At 53.2% G+C, this 13,834-nt stretch overlaps 1 protein-coding gene across 5 annotated transcripts in view; it reads left to right on the top strand.

The window, feature by feature from the left end:
• GSG1L (GSG1 like) overlaps nucleotides 1-13,834 on the top strand; it is a 206,183-nt gene that overhangs the window by 116,009 nt on the left and 76,340 nt on the right. For all 5 annotated transcript variants that reach the window (XR_007459522.1, XR_007459523.1, XM_049638473.1 and 2 more), the window contains exon 3: nucleotides 13,483-13,635. Coding sequence is in view for 3 of the 5 variants with exons in the window: in XM_049638473.1 (XP_049494430.1) it covers nucleotides 13,483-13,635 (153 nt within the window). In the remaining 2 variants the exon portion in view is untranslated. The remainder of the gene's footprint in view (nucleotides 1-13,482; nucleotides 13,636-13,834) is intronic.

Below are 13,834 nucleotides of genomic sequence, written 5' to 3'. Positions count from 1 at the left end.
TCCCTCTCTCTGTCTCTCAAAAATGAATAAATGTAAAAAAAAATTTAAAAAAAAGAAACAACATTTGAGCAAAACTTAGAGAAGGGGAGGGAGATCTAGGGGAAGAGCGTTTTAGGCAGGGGGAATGGCTACTGCAAAGGTCCTGAGGCAAGAGTGTGCCTGGAGCGTTTCAAAACACCAAGGAGGCCAATATGACCAGAAGGAAGTGAGCAAGGGGCAGGAGGGTAGGCGATGAGGCCGGGAGGTGTGGGGGACTTAAAGGCATTGCACTGGTGGCTGCTGACCCCAACAGGTGGGTGAAGGCTGAGCCAGCTGGCACGCCTACTCAGAATGGTTTCATGGAGGCCCCAGAGGGTCTTGGCTGGGGCCCTCCTGAGGTCAGGAAGTCCAAACATGGGAGTGTGGGGAGGAGGGTGGGTGCTGCGTTCTGTGTGCTGAGCCCCAGATCCCTGGCTTGCTCTGCAAGAATTGATCCCCCGGCCAATTCCAGCTTTGAGGCCACTGTCCCTCCACAGCCCCCGGGAGAGAGTCTCGGCAGCTGAAGCCCCCAGCCAGCCACTGAAGTCAGATTCCCCTTGGCATCGGCCTCTGAAGAATCTGTCTCCCTCTCCACACATGTCATAAGAAGGGCCCGAATCTCCAAAGCCTGCGGACTTTTCTCCTCCCCCTCCTCATTCCCCTTGACCTTTGGGTGGTATTCACAACAGCGACTCCTCCTTTTGGGATTACTTTCTCCCCTTAACTTTGCTGCTGAAGTAGTCTGGCCACTTCTTCTTCCTCTTTGCTTGTGTCATTTCTTCTCTTCTTCTTCTCTTTTTGAATGTTTCTTTATTTTTGAAACAGAGACAGAGCACACGCAGAGGAGGGGCAGAGAGAGAGGGAGACACAGAGTCCGAAGCGGGTTCCGGGCTCCGCGCTGTCCGCACGGAGCCCCACGCGGGGCTTGAACTCAGGAACTGCGAGATCATGACCTGAGCCGAAGTCGGACGCTTAACCAGCTGAGCCACCCGGGCACCACTTGTCATTTCTTTATTCATTGGCTTAACAAATACTTACTGAGTGCCTCCTGCTCTCAGAGACAGCACTGAACGTGCCAGACGAAATCTCTGCCCGTAGCGGGCTCTCATTACGGAGGGGGGAGCAGACCACACATAAGTAAACTGACAGATAACACCATTTCAAATAATGAAAAGTAAAACGGGAAAGGGTAGAAAGTGGTGTGTGTGTTGGTGGTGGCTACTTTAGATGGAGCGGTCAGTGACATCTGAGCTGGGAAGCAGTCAACCAAGCAATGCCGGGGAATGAGCATTCTGGACAGAGGGCACGGCAAGTGCAAAGGCCCTGAGGTGGCTGGAGTCTGGTGGGTAAGGAGACCTCAAAGGGTGTGCAGTGGCTTGATAACCTGGTAGGGCCTTGAAAGCCAGGCAGGAAGTTGGCATTTATTTAAAGTGCAGTGGGGAATCTCCAGAAGATTACAACAAGGGAGACACTTATTCTGCACAGTACTGAAGTCCTAGCCACAGCAATCAGACAAGAAAAAGAAACAAAATAAAAGGCGTCCGAATTGGTAAGGAAGAAGTAAAACTTTCACCATCTGCGGACGGCGTGATACTCTATATAGAAAACCCTGAAGACTCCACCAAGAGACTACTAGAACTGATAAATAAATTCAGTACAGTTGCAGAACAGAAAATCAGCATACAGAAATCTGTTGCATTTCTATACATTAATAATAAAGTAGCAGAAAGAGACCTTAAGGAAACAATCCCATTTATAATTGCCCCGAAAAGAATAAAATACCTAGGAATAAACTTAACCAAGGAGGTGAAAGAGCTGTACTCTGAAAACAATAAGATGAAAGAAATTGAAGATGGCCCAAACGAACGCGAAGATATTCGATGATCATGACTGGAAGAACCAATACTGTTAAAATGTCCATACTGCCCAGAGCAATCTACAGATTTCACGCAATCCCTGTCAAAATACGAACAGCATTTTTTACAGCACTAGAACAAAGAATCCCCAAATTTGGATGGAACCACAAAAGACCCCGAGTGGCCAAAGCAACCTTGAGGAAGAGGAACAAAGCCGGAGGTATCACGCTCCCAGATTTCAAGATATATTAATGGCGTTTACATTTTTGAAAGATCCCTTTTTCTCCGAATATGGCTCAGGCAGCAGAGCGACTGGGAGCCCCTTGTTCAACGGGTGGATCCCAGCCTCTGCCCTCATCTGCGGCATCAGCTACTGGGGGGGGGGGGGGCGGGGGGTGGGCAGCCTGGGAATGTGCATTTTAACCAGCACGTAACAGATTTGAGCACCACTGCTTCAGGTTCAGGGTCTTCATGTGGAAATTACCAAGGGGTCAGCAGACAGAACTCAAGGGGCCGCAAGAGTTCAGGTAGCAAAATACTACGTCTCTTCTCTCCCAGCCTCTAACTGGCAGTCTGCATTTCCCTCCTAGCCACACCTGGGACTTTGTCGCCAGTTGGAGTCACAGAATTTTCACAACACATTACAGGGCGTGTACAGATCTTGAAAAGACCACTTTCTCCTCGCTGCTTCGAAGTCGTGGGAGTTATTAGATCTTGTTATTTCATGCATTAATAAAGAGGTGTGTAGGTTAATATCATACACCTGACTTTTTAAAAACTTGTCCTGATAACTCCGTCTCAAAACAATTAGCTTGCTTTGCGATTCTGTGTGTGTTTGTTTTATGCATTTAAAAATGTTATTCAGAGAAAGAGTCCTTAGGTTTTGTCAGATGCCATAGGGGTCCGTGGCCCAGAAAAGGTACAGAACGCCTGCAGAGAGCTGGGGGGTGGGGGTGGGGGTGGGGGCCCAGGCAGAGCTGGATGCCTCTCCTGACTCCCTTTGCCAATGCCGAGGGACCTTGGGCAAATTGCTTTCCTCCTCTGTGCCTCCGTGTCCTTACCTGGAAGATAGCACCTATCTCGAATGCTTGTTGGAAGGAACCAGCCAGGCCACCCAGGGGCACCAGCCCGTGCCCTTTCTTCCACTGGCGCGTAGGACTTTGAGGCCAGCTGGGCTTGTTGAGCAGGGAGTGGGGAGCCAGGCTGGCTGAGCTCTGACTCCCAGCTCCATCACCTGGGCTGGGCAATTAACCTCTGTGTGCCTCAGTTTCCCCTCCATAACTTGGAGGTAATAATGGCACCTAGGTCATAAGGTGTTGCGGGGATGAAATGAGTTTCTATGTGCCAAGGGCCCAGCACGGCGCTTGGCATTGGGGGATGTATAAGGTGGTCATTATTGGCTGTGTCTCACCCCTCAGGTTACGTTTGGGGTTCCCGGAGGGCCGGATCCGAGTCCTGCTCTCCTCTGCATCCCCCATAGTACCTGACACAGAGTCTGGGTTTAGGAAATGTGTCTGCTGCAGTGAGTGCTACTTTTCACGTGAGTTAAGGGAGAAGGGACACTTATTCTAGAGGTCAGGATCATGGAGGGCAAGTCGGACACCCCCACGGCCATAGTGGACCCCGGATTCAGCAAGGGGGCCACAAGGAGGCAAGGACAAAGGGCTAGAGCACACGTCTTCTTGGGGACCTGGGCAAATAATGAATCCAGATAATCCAGTTGATAGTATCGCCCCACCACCCGCTCAGCCTGGCTTTGTCAGGCTTGAGCCAGATGAGTTTTTTCCGCTGCTTTCCAAGCCTCAATGTTCTCATCTGTTGAATGGGGACAGCTAGCGTGCATTGGGGCCCGCCATGAGCTAAGCCTTGGTTATGCCTCTTTCCATGCCCCGTCTGATTCTCACAACCACTCTCTGAGGCCACTGGGGAGACTGCGGCTCAGAGAGGTGAAGTAACTTGCCCAAGGTCACACAGCAAGTCAGCAGCACAGCTGGGGCTTGCCTGGGTGGTCTGGCTCCCAGGCCATGCCTTAAGCCCTGGGCACACCACCACCTCACAGCAGAGAAGTGTTTCTCTTCTTTCCTCTCCTCTGCAGGGATCAGCCCCACTTTATGTCCACAGAGGTGTTCTTTTTTTTTTTTTTTTTTTATGTTCTTATTCATTTTTGAGACAGACTGAGACAGAGCATGAGCAGGGGAGGGGCAGAGAGAGAGGGAGACACAGAATCCGAAGCAGGCTCCAGGCTCTAAGCTGTCACCACAGAGCCCGACGTGGGACTCGAACTCGCGAGCCATGAGATCATGACCTGAGCCGAAGTCGGACGCTTAACTGACTGAGCCACCCGGGCGCCCCGGAGTTCCCATTTTTAAATGGTGGCATCTAATTCAAAATTAAAAAAAAATACCTCGTATACCAAGAGAGGAAGAGACACACAGAGGCAGACAGAGAGAGAGAAAACAACAACAACCACCCGCCCCGCCCCGCAAAAAACAACAAAATCTCAGAAACTTGTTTTTAGGCCAGTCTGCAACTTCTGACTTAACCTGTTCCACTTCCTTTGCCTGCACAGCAGCCTCATTTGGGGAGAAGGGGAGGCCCAGAGAGGTGAGGGCATTTGCCCAAGACGACGGGGGGCCAGCGTGGGGCTGGGGGCCAGACCCCAACCTCAGCCTTCCAAGCTTTACCCACGACATTCCCCCTACCAGCCTCCTCCCCAGGCCCCAGCCCATGTGGGTCAGACCTTATTTTCAAGGCCGGCTCCTGGACTCTAAAGAGAAAGAAAGCTCATTGCAGTCTGATGCTGAAGGCCAAGGTCAGCATGACACATCTCAAATGCTCAGTGACCATCCCTGGATTCCAACAGAGCAGTTTCTAAAGGGCATGTCTGCCAGAGTCATTTTTAAATTGACGGGGACTAGAGCCTTGCAGAACTCTGGGGGCAACAAGGCATTGTCAGAAACCCTTCCAGTGATAATTTGTCCACTTGTGAGCAAATGAGAAGGGCTCATTTCTCTGGGCCCAGCTTGTCAGCCTGATACACCCACACTTACTGAGGACCTATGGGGTACCAGAAACCAGACCAGGAGGCTTTGCAGCCATGGTCTCATTTAACTGGTCCAGAAAACGTGTTACGACTGGTGGTAGCATTGATTCCATTTTTTAGCCAAAGAGACTGAGGCTCAGGGAGATTAGATAAATGCCCAAGCTCAAATCCAGGCTTTTTGGACCCTCAAGTCCAGGCTCTTTCCCCCCCTAGCAAGGCATCTACCTGGAAGGGGTGGAGAGATTGCCTTCTTTGCAGAGGTCTGTCTGGGGGCCACAGCAGAGGCTGGGGTGGTCAGGGAAGGCTTCTTGGAGGAGGTGACCTTATACGAAGAAAGAAGGTGTATTAGTTTCTCATTGCTGTTGTGTGACAAATTAGCACAAACCTAATGACTGGAGGTCAGAATTCCAAATGAACCTTAGGGAGGCCAAAATCAATCCAGGATAATGTCCCCATCTCAAGATCATAATCACATCTGCGAAGTCCCTTCGGCCCGTGTAAGATAACATAGTCACGGGTTCGGGAAATTAGGATGTGGGTATCTTTGCAGGCCATTATTCAGCTGACCCCAGGAGAGGACAACACTTTGAGGGCCGGGCCCATGCCTGAGGCACGGGAGGGCGTGGAATGTTCAGCAGGCAGCCGGGCTGAGGGGTTAGAGGTGGGAGGGGCTGATCAGGACCCACAAGTCAAGGGCACTGAATTCCGCGTTGGCGCATTTGAACTTCATCTTTTTTTTTTTTTTTTTTTTTTTTTGAACTTCGTCTTCTAGAGCAGAGGACGTCTCACACTTGGACGGCTGCGGATCTGGTGAAAATGCACACACCTTGAGTCAGTAGGTCTGGGTGGGGTCTGAGAATCCTCATTTATCACAGGCTCCCAGGGGCTGCAGCTGCTGCTGGCGGGCTAGCGAAGCTTTAGAAAAGGATCGCTCTAGCCTTCTCAGGCCTTCGTGGAAAGGATGTGGGCTGGGGCGGACAAGATGACTCTCGGGAACAGCTCTCAGATCTGTGCTCTTGACTCCCTTGTAACAATGTGGGCATATTTTTAGAGCTGAATTGTCTCTCCTTTTAATCTAACCCTTTGAAAATTGGCACCTTCGTGCGTGGGGTGGCGTGGTATTTGCTGGAACTTCCCCTGTCCCTGAGCAAGGGGACAGCTGAGGCTTTGCTGGATAGTTCACTCCTACATGGAGATATATCAGCGAGGACCATGCAGGGTCTTAAAATGTTGCTTCACTGCAGAGCGTCAGGGACAGAAATGGCTTTAGACATCGTTGCACAGGGGGCTGTAAACTCAAAGGCTCAAGAGAGCTAGATGGGAGCCAAGGGTGATGGGCACTGCGGAGGGTCTGTGCTGACTCAGAAGTACGTGTCCTGTTTGAGGGGGAGCAGCCCCAGCTCAGCCCCGCAGCCCTTGTATGAGGATGCGGGTCCGGCACGGCTGTATCCACCCGTCTTGCAACCGAATCCAGAAACCTGGATGAAATTTTATGTGAAGGCTCCTATTTTTAAATGTTGATAATGAATTCAGATATTTTTAAAATACTGTGTGGGCCAAACAAGACATTTTTGTGGGCTGGATTCAGCCTGTTGGCAGCTTGTTGGAGCATCCACTTGTTTTACCGCGAGGGAAACTGAGGCCCGCAGAGGCACCTTCGGAAGGCCCCACGGCGCCGGCGGGAACTCAGGGCTGCTGACACGCGGTGCAGTCACCTTCCTGTGGTCTTTTGCGGCCGCTCTTCTTCGGGGAAGCCCCTTTCCATGCCCCTCCCCCAAACCTCATTCCCTGCACCTCTCAGAGGGTCACCCTGCTTCCCAGTCTCACAACAGCAAGCAGCCTGGCAGGTGGAAGCCCCCACCCCCCACCCCGCCACCACCACCACCGCTGCCCCCAATCTGCCCTCAACCTGCTTTGTGACATGGGCATCCTAAGTCCTCACTGGGCTAACTTCTCATCTGCAGATGGAGGGCTCAGCGACCCCTGGAGTCTGTCCCGAGGCCTCTGGCCTTCTCCTCCCAGCCCCTGAACATCCCGGAGCCTGAGCGTATTGACATTTCGCAAACAGCAGCTGTCATGAAGCCGTTTGCAGCCTCAGAGGTCCTGGCCTGCGTCATTTACACGATTTCACATGCTGGGTCTCAGGGGGCGTGTCGCCGAGCCCAGAGCCAGCAGCCACTGCGCCATACCTTATTGATTTGACATATTAGACTGATGGATTTGGGGGGTGGGGGAGAATGTTTTCTCTTGAAATGCCGTGGTGCCTTGGGATTTCATCTGATTTTGCAACAATTCCCCTCTGCTCCCCAGAAGGGTTTTATTTGTCCAGTGACTGAGATGTGCCGGTTCCAGGCTGCCTACTCCTTGGTCACATCCTACGGGACTAACAATGACGATGACAATAATAGTAACAGCTCACGCTTATATAACACCTGCTGTGCGCCAGGCACTGCCCTAAGCACTTTGCTCATCAATTTACTCGCTTTGTCCTCACTTTGCCTGCAAACTGGGTGCTGTATCTATCCCCGATTTTCCAACGAGAAAACCGGTTCAGTGGGAGCACGTCACTTGCCCAAGCGTCCCAGGCAGCGCCTGGCAGAGCCGGGGATCAACCCAGGTGGCCCAGCCCGGGTCCGTGATCATCACACTTGTTGCCCCGCCCCCACTTATAATTATTCTAATCGCCCATAATTATACTTAGCGGGAAGCGATGGTAACACTTAGCTCTTTTGAATACTTCCCAAGTGTCAGGCTTGCGCGATTTATAGATAGTGTCTCACTTCATGCTCAGGACAAGTCTGTTATGCCCATTTCTCAAATGAGGAAACCGAGGGACAGAGTCGGATGAGGCCTCTGGCCAAGGCCGTAGATGCAAGACACGGTTCCCACCCGTGATTTCCCACTCAGCCAGACGGGCCCTGGAAACTATCTTGGCAAAAGGGAGGGACTGGGGCAAAAGGGAATTTGTTCTTGCAAACCCATCAATTCCATCAATGGAGGGTCAGGGTTGATGTTATGAAGCTGTTTTTTAAAAAGGCAGAAAGTGCAGCTAACGGGATTAGCTGTCACCCCACGGGCCCTGTACCTGATGAGAAGCCATTTCATTTCTTCTGCCCCGGGAGGTCACCGGTTCTCAGCTGCAAATCGAGCCTTTCGTGCCAAGTTTCAGAGACCCGAAACAATCATCTGTGTGATTACTGAGGCTTTCCGGGCGTCACCAAGGCAAGACCCCACCGTCCCGGCCACAGAGGCTGCCCGCCCACTGTCCTTTCTGACTTCCTTTAGTCACACGCGTGTGCCTCCCTAACACGAATCGTGACGAGCACCGACTGCCAGCCAGGCCCTGTGTGGCGGTTCCAATGTTTTGTTATTCGAGTTCTACCTTCTCTCTATCTCTGTGTGCCAGACGCCAACATCTGCCGGCTGGCATTGGCTCCGTCTTTTTCTGAAGTCAACTCACTTTCTTGTACAAACATTCAGAAGGGAACTTTGGATCAGTGGTGCTTATGCTTGAGGGTGCGTCAGCATCACCTAGAGAGCTCGTTCGTTACAACATACATGGGTCTGGAGGCCCAAGGCTTAGCATCCCGTGTTCCTGTGTGCTGCAGGTTGGGGGCCACACGGAGAATGCTGGCTCAGATCTCTGCTTAATTGGACCCCTTGCCATAAAACGCGAAGTGTAAGGGAGGGCCCCTGCAGGAATCGGAATCCCCCAGAAGGTTCAAATGAAGGCGCTTTAATGAAAAAGTCCACATAGAGGCACGGGAAGGGCTAAGAGCATCTGAGGCCCCCAAAAGCTGGCAACAGAGGGGAGCTGTTAGCACCAGCCTTGGCGGGGGGAGGAGAAAGGGTGGGAACAGTGTGAAAGCCGCAGATGCTTGGATCCCACAAACTTGGGATGGAGCCTCTGCCAGAGAAGGGGCTCCAGACAGGGAGCAGGGCAGAGAGAAAACAATCAGACCTTCCTCCTCCCACCCTCTGATTTCTAGCTGGTGCTCCTCATTGCTCAGCCAGAGGGCTGGGGAGTCTGGGGGTGCAGTTCTAAGGAGTCAGGCCCCTGAGGCCCAGAGACGGGCAGAGAAGGGCGGAGAGCAGTGGCTGGGGGAGGGCGGGAGAGGAGCGGGGCTGAAGGAAATTGTCAAAATGTCCTTCGAGTCTGCCTGGGACCTGCTGAAGATCCTGTGAGCCCTCTCACAGTTTTAAATAATTAACAAGTGGTGGAAAGGTGTTAAGGACACATTAGCACCAAACGGAGGCTCTTTTGATCGAGGTGATAAGAATTATAAAAATAACAGAGAAGTGAATAGCGTTTTCACTTTTTGACTCAGACAATTCAGTGTTGTGGTTAGTGTGAGCCACCTCTCCCCTGGGGGGAAACACAGACGTGTAGATGGCACCCCCCAGTGTTACTCACTTGGGGTACTTAGCAGCTCACATCAGGCATCCGTTGGGGGGTTGCAGCTGGGGCAGGACGGGGATGTCAACCCCCTAGTCCAGCAGGCGGGTGACGGTTGGAGGGTGGGCAGGCACTGGAGCAGAGTGGTCCCCATCCTTCTAGAGAGGGCCTCCTGACAGGTGTCCTTTCCTTGCTAAGACCCTTAGGTCCCCACTTGCCTCAGCAGCATGGGCCAAGCCCACCTTCCACGGCCTGGCTTCTGGCATCCTCAAGACCTGTCTGCTCTTCCTGGGGACCTCCTTCCCCCCGACATCTGGTGGCCAGCTGGCCTCAGGGTCGCTGGGGACTGAAATCCACTCTCTCCCCCATCCCACTCAGTGGCCACCCCCTTGCAGGAACTCTGGCTCAGGAATTGTTTGGGATGCTGGAGAGCATGTAGATAAGAGCCATGGCCAGGGAACCCTGTGCCCTCAGACCCAGACGGGCTCCTCTGACCAGCCCAAGAGCAGGGAATGATATGATTTCAAGGTGGCTACTCTAGCCTGCCAGCTTACAGCCATGATGAATCCTGGAGTCAGAGAGGCCTGGCTTTGAACCCAGACTGTACCACTATCTGGCTGCGTAGACTAGTTGCTTAGTCCCTCCGAACCTAAGTTTACTCATCTGTAAAAGATGAGAATTTTCCGAGAATTTTCTGTTTGTCTGCTTCATTCACTAAACAGTACGTATTGGATGTCCCTAGGACGTTCCCAGTGGAAGGAACAATCTTATAAAGGCAGAGATGTGGGAAGGACATGTTTGGAGAACAGAAAAGGTGAAGATCAGGACTCTTTGTTGTAAGTGATAGAAATTCCACCTCAAACTAGCTTAGGCAAAGACAAGGAATTCATTGGTTCATGTGATTGAAAGAACAAATGATGGGACGCTTCAGGCACGGCTGGATCCAGGGGCTCAAACAGTGTGAGGCTCAAACTACCTCGTCAGGTTTTAGGAGGATGGGGGAAAGAACACATGTGAATGCCAGTGTCTGAGATCGGATTTCCTAGAAGCAGACACCGAGGTGAGGATTCACGTTCAAGGCGTTTATAAAGGAAATGCCCCGGGGGAGAGTGGTAGGGAAACTGGGGGAGGCAGGGCAGGGAAATCAAGCTGGAGAGAGTAAGAAGCCTAAGTAACCCTAGCCAGGTGTTGGGGATGCTAGTGCCTGGTTCTCCATGGTTAAACTTACTTATTTTCTAAGCATCTCAGCCCCTAACACCAACCTTACCTCTCAGCCTATCTGACAGAACAGAGCTGGATACTGTTGGGAAGGGAGGCGGGGGTAGGGGGTGGAGTGGGGTGGAAGCCTGGCCTGGGGCCCACGAGGGCAAAGATGAGAGCAACCCACCCCCCCCCCCCCCCCCGGGAGAGGAGGGGGGCTTCGGGAGAGGCACTGAGTCAGTAAGCAGCACGGTGGTGAGGGGCGGCCTCCTCAAGCCACCAGGCCAACAGCAGCTGGAGGTGAAGGCTGCTGGGAGGGAGGCCAGGCCTCCGCGGGAGCTGCCGCCCTCCTGGCGAGGCTCAGCTCGCCCCACATCTCCTGCCTTCCTCCCTGCTGCCTCGGTGGGCCTCGGGCCAGAGAAGGGCCTCGGAGACTATGCGTGTGCCAAGCCAGGGGGTGTTTTAACAACATCCAGACTGCCAGAGCACATTATTCTCTTACAGGAATCCAAGGGATTGCCCAGGAGATGTGATATTTTTGTAGCCAAAGAAAAAGGGGGGGGGGGGGAGAAAAAAAGAATTTCTCCACAGCTCTCAAAGCCCGTTGTGCTAGGAATGATAGTGGGTGTTTCAGAATCTGGATTCTTTGTCAGGGAGCAGATAAGGACCGAGAATTTTCTGTTTGTTTGCTTCATTCACTAAATAGTACATATTGGATGTCCCTAGGACATTCCCAGTGGAAGGAACAATCTTATAAAGGCTGAGATGTAGGAAGGACATGTTTGACAGGTTTGGAGAACAGAAAAGGTGAAGATCGGGACTCTTTGTTGTAAGTGATAGAAATTCCACCTCAAACTAGTTTAGGCAAAGACAAGGAATTCATTGGTTCATGTGATTGAAAGAACAAATGATGGGACGCTTCAGGCACGGCTGGATCCAGGGGCTCAAACAACGTCATAGGACACAATCTTCCTCTATCTCAGCTTTGCCTTCCTTGGCATTGTCTCTGCTCTCAGGAAGGCCCTTGCCACTTGGTGACTCAGTCAGGTTCATCCTTCCACTCCCCCAGGCTCAAACCCAGTAGAAAGGAATTTTCTCCACCAATAGGTCCGGCAAAAGTCCAGCGGCTGACTCTCATTGAACTGACTTGGGTCATATGTCCATCTCTGACTGGCCAGGCTTTGTCCATAGTCCCTTCTCTAAAGCGGGGGCCTCGCTCACTGATTAGTGTGGTTTGGAGGGTAAGTCATGTGAGGTGTTACATTTTCCCCTGGCCACCCTTTTCCTCAGAAATGATACCTGCTCCCACAATTGTATTTCTCCCTCTTGACTCTGTCTCCTGCCTCGACCTCCCTCAAGCACTCCCGGGCTCCATTTCCAGGGGATCATGGCGGGGACATGTTCCGCCCATACAACAATGATACTATCGCACAAATGGAGCCCTCACTAGATGCTAAGCACAAGCTCTTTTCATTGCTGTGCAAATGCATCCTCACAGCATGACAGTATATGAAATCGGCGTTATTTTTATCTTTGTTGTACAGGTAAAGAAACTGAGGCATAGAGAGGTTCCCTCCTGAACCAATGACTAGAGTCATAGGGGCTATGAAGCTCTGACTGGCTACACAGGAGTCATGTGCCCAAACATGGAGCCAGCCGCAACTGAATTGCACAGACTGAGAGAAGAAAGGGACTCCCCAGTGAAAGGATTGTAGTCAGAAGGGAGGGATAAAGTGGGGAAAACAGAAAATGCCCCCTCGACTAGGGGGCAAATGATGGCAACCGAATTTTGGAAAAAACTGGGGGGGGGGGGGGGGGGGGGAGAGGGAGCTGTGGCGGCTCAGGGAACGTAAACGTTTGAACAGCCAAACCACTGAAAGGATAGAGGGGCAGCCGGCCTTCAGGAAGAGCTGGAACCAGGCACTCACGCTGTCATAAGGCTCAGGTTCTCAGGGCGCCTGGCTGGCCCAATTGGAAGAGCTTGCGAACCCCCCCCCCCCGCCCCCCCGCCCCCGTGAGTTCAAGCCCCACCTTGATCTTTTTTTTTTTTCAAACAAGTAAGATGACTGGGGCATCTGGGTGGCTCAGTCAATTGAGCCACCGATTTGGGCTCAGGTCAGGATCTCATGGTTCATGGGTTTGAGCCCCACGCAGGGCTCTGTGCTGACAGCTCAGAGCCTGGAGCCTGCTTCACATTGTGTCTCCCCCCCCCCCCCCCACCCCCTCTATCTACTTCGGTGCTTCCGAGGGCGCGGATTGCTACAGGGCAGGACTTTGATTGGCCAATTCTAGGCCACGTGATCAAACCCGACCAATCGGCTCTGCCCAGGAAGACAGGGCCGCTTTAGAACACCGCGGGTCCCGGGGAGAGTCGCGAGGTTGAAGCTGTGGCCACGGGAGTAGCAGTTTCTAGAAAAAAAGTGGAGTAGGGTACAGGGCCGATAGAAATGTAGGGGTGCGCTCCTAGCTGCGGGTGACAGAGAACTTGGCCCCGAAAGCTTCGACGGTGGGGAAGCCCTCGGGGCTGGTGATTGGCCCCAGTGGTGTCACCACTGCTCAGCAACTACAGTGGCAGCTTCATCTTAAGGCGGGTACCCTCCTGGCCATCAGGTGGCTCCCTGGCGCAGCCATCTACCAGGTGCGAAGAGAAAGTGTGACCGGGACGCAGGTTCCTCCCTCCCGTCAGAACGGGCCCACAGAGGGGTCGCACGCCACTGCCCACCGGTGAGCGTCACCGGGCTGGGGGAGGGGGCGCTGGCCTCCACCAACTTAGGTTTGGGCACCTGCGCCAGGCCTGGCGCGGAGGACGGGACGCCGTGATCAGCTGGGTCACGGGGACCCACCCTGGAACTGCGGCCCTTGCTCCAACAATTCGGACCCCAGCCGCGGGGCATGGTGTGGAAGGTACACGGGGCAGGGTCACCCTGCGGCGTCCCTCATCTCACGGCCGCTCTGCCTCTGTCGTGCAGGGGTCCTGTGGCTGTCGGTGGTGTCCGAGGTGCTGTACATCCTCCTGCTGGTGGTCGGCTTCAGCCTCATGTGTCTCGAGCTCTTCCACTCCAGCAATGTCATCGACGGGCTCAAGCTCAACGCCTTCGCAGCTGTCTTCACGGTGCTGTCCGGTAAGGCGGAGGGCCTCTGGCGGTGGAGCCTAACCCTGGACCTCCGGCAGAGCGGAACGTGGGTGCTGGAGCCGCCCCCGGGCCGAGTCCTGGCTGTTCCCACCGGGTGACCTTGCGCCCATCACTCCGCTGCTCTGAGCCTCCGCGTTATGGTTTTAAAATGGGATTTGCGCGCTCGCGTACTCATTCGGTGGTTGTT

This window comes from Panthera uncia, chromosome E3 (assembly GCF_023721935.1).
Source record: "Panthera uncia isolate 11264 chromosome E3, Puncia_PCG_1.0, whole genome shotgun sequence".
Lineage (NCBI taxonomy): Eukaryota > Metazoa > Chordata > Mammalia > Carnivora > Felidae > Panthera > Panthera uncia.
This window is presented reverse-complemented; position numbering and strand designations above follow the sequence as displayed.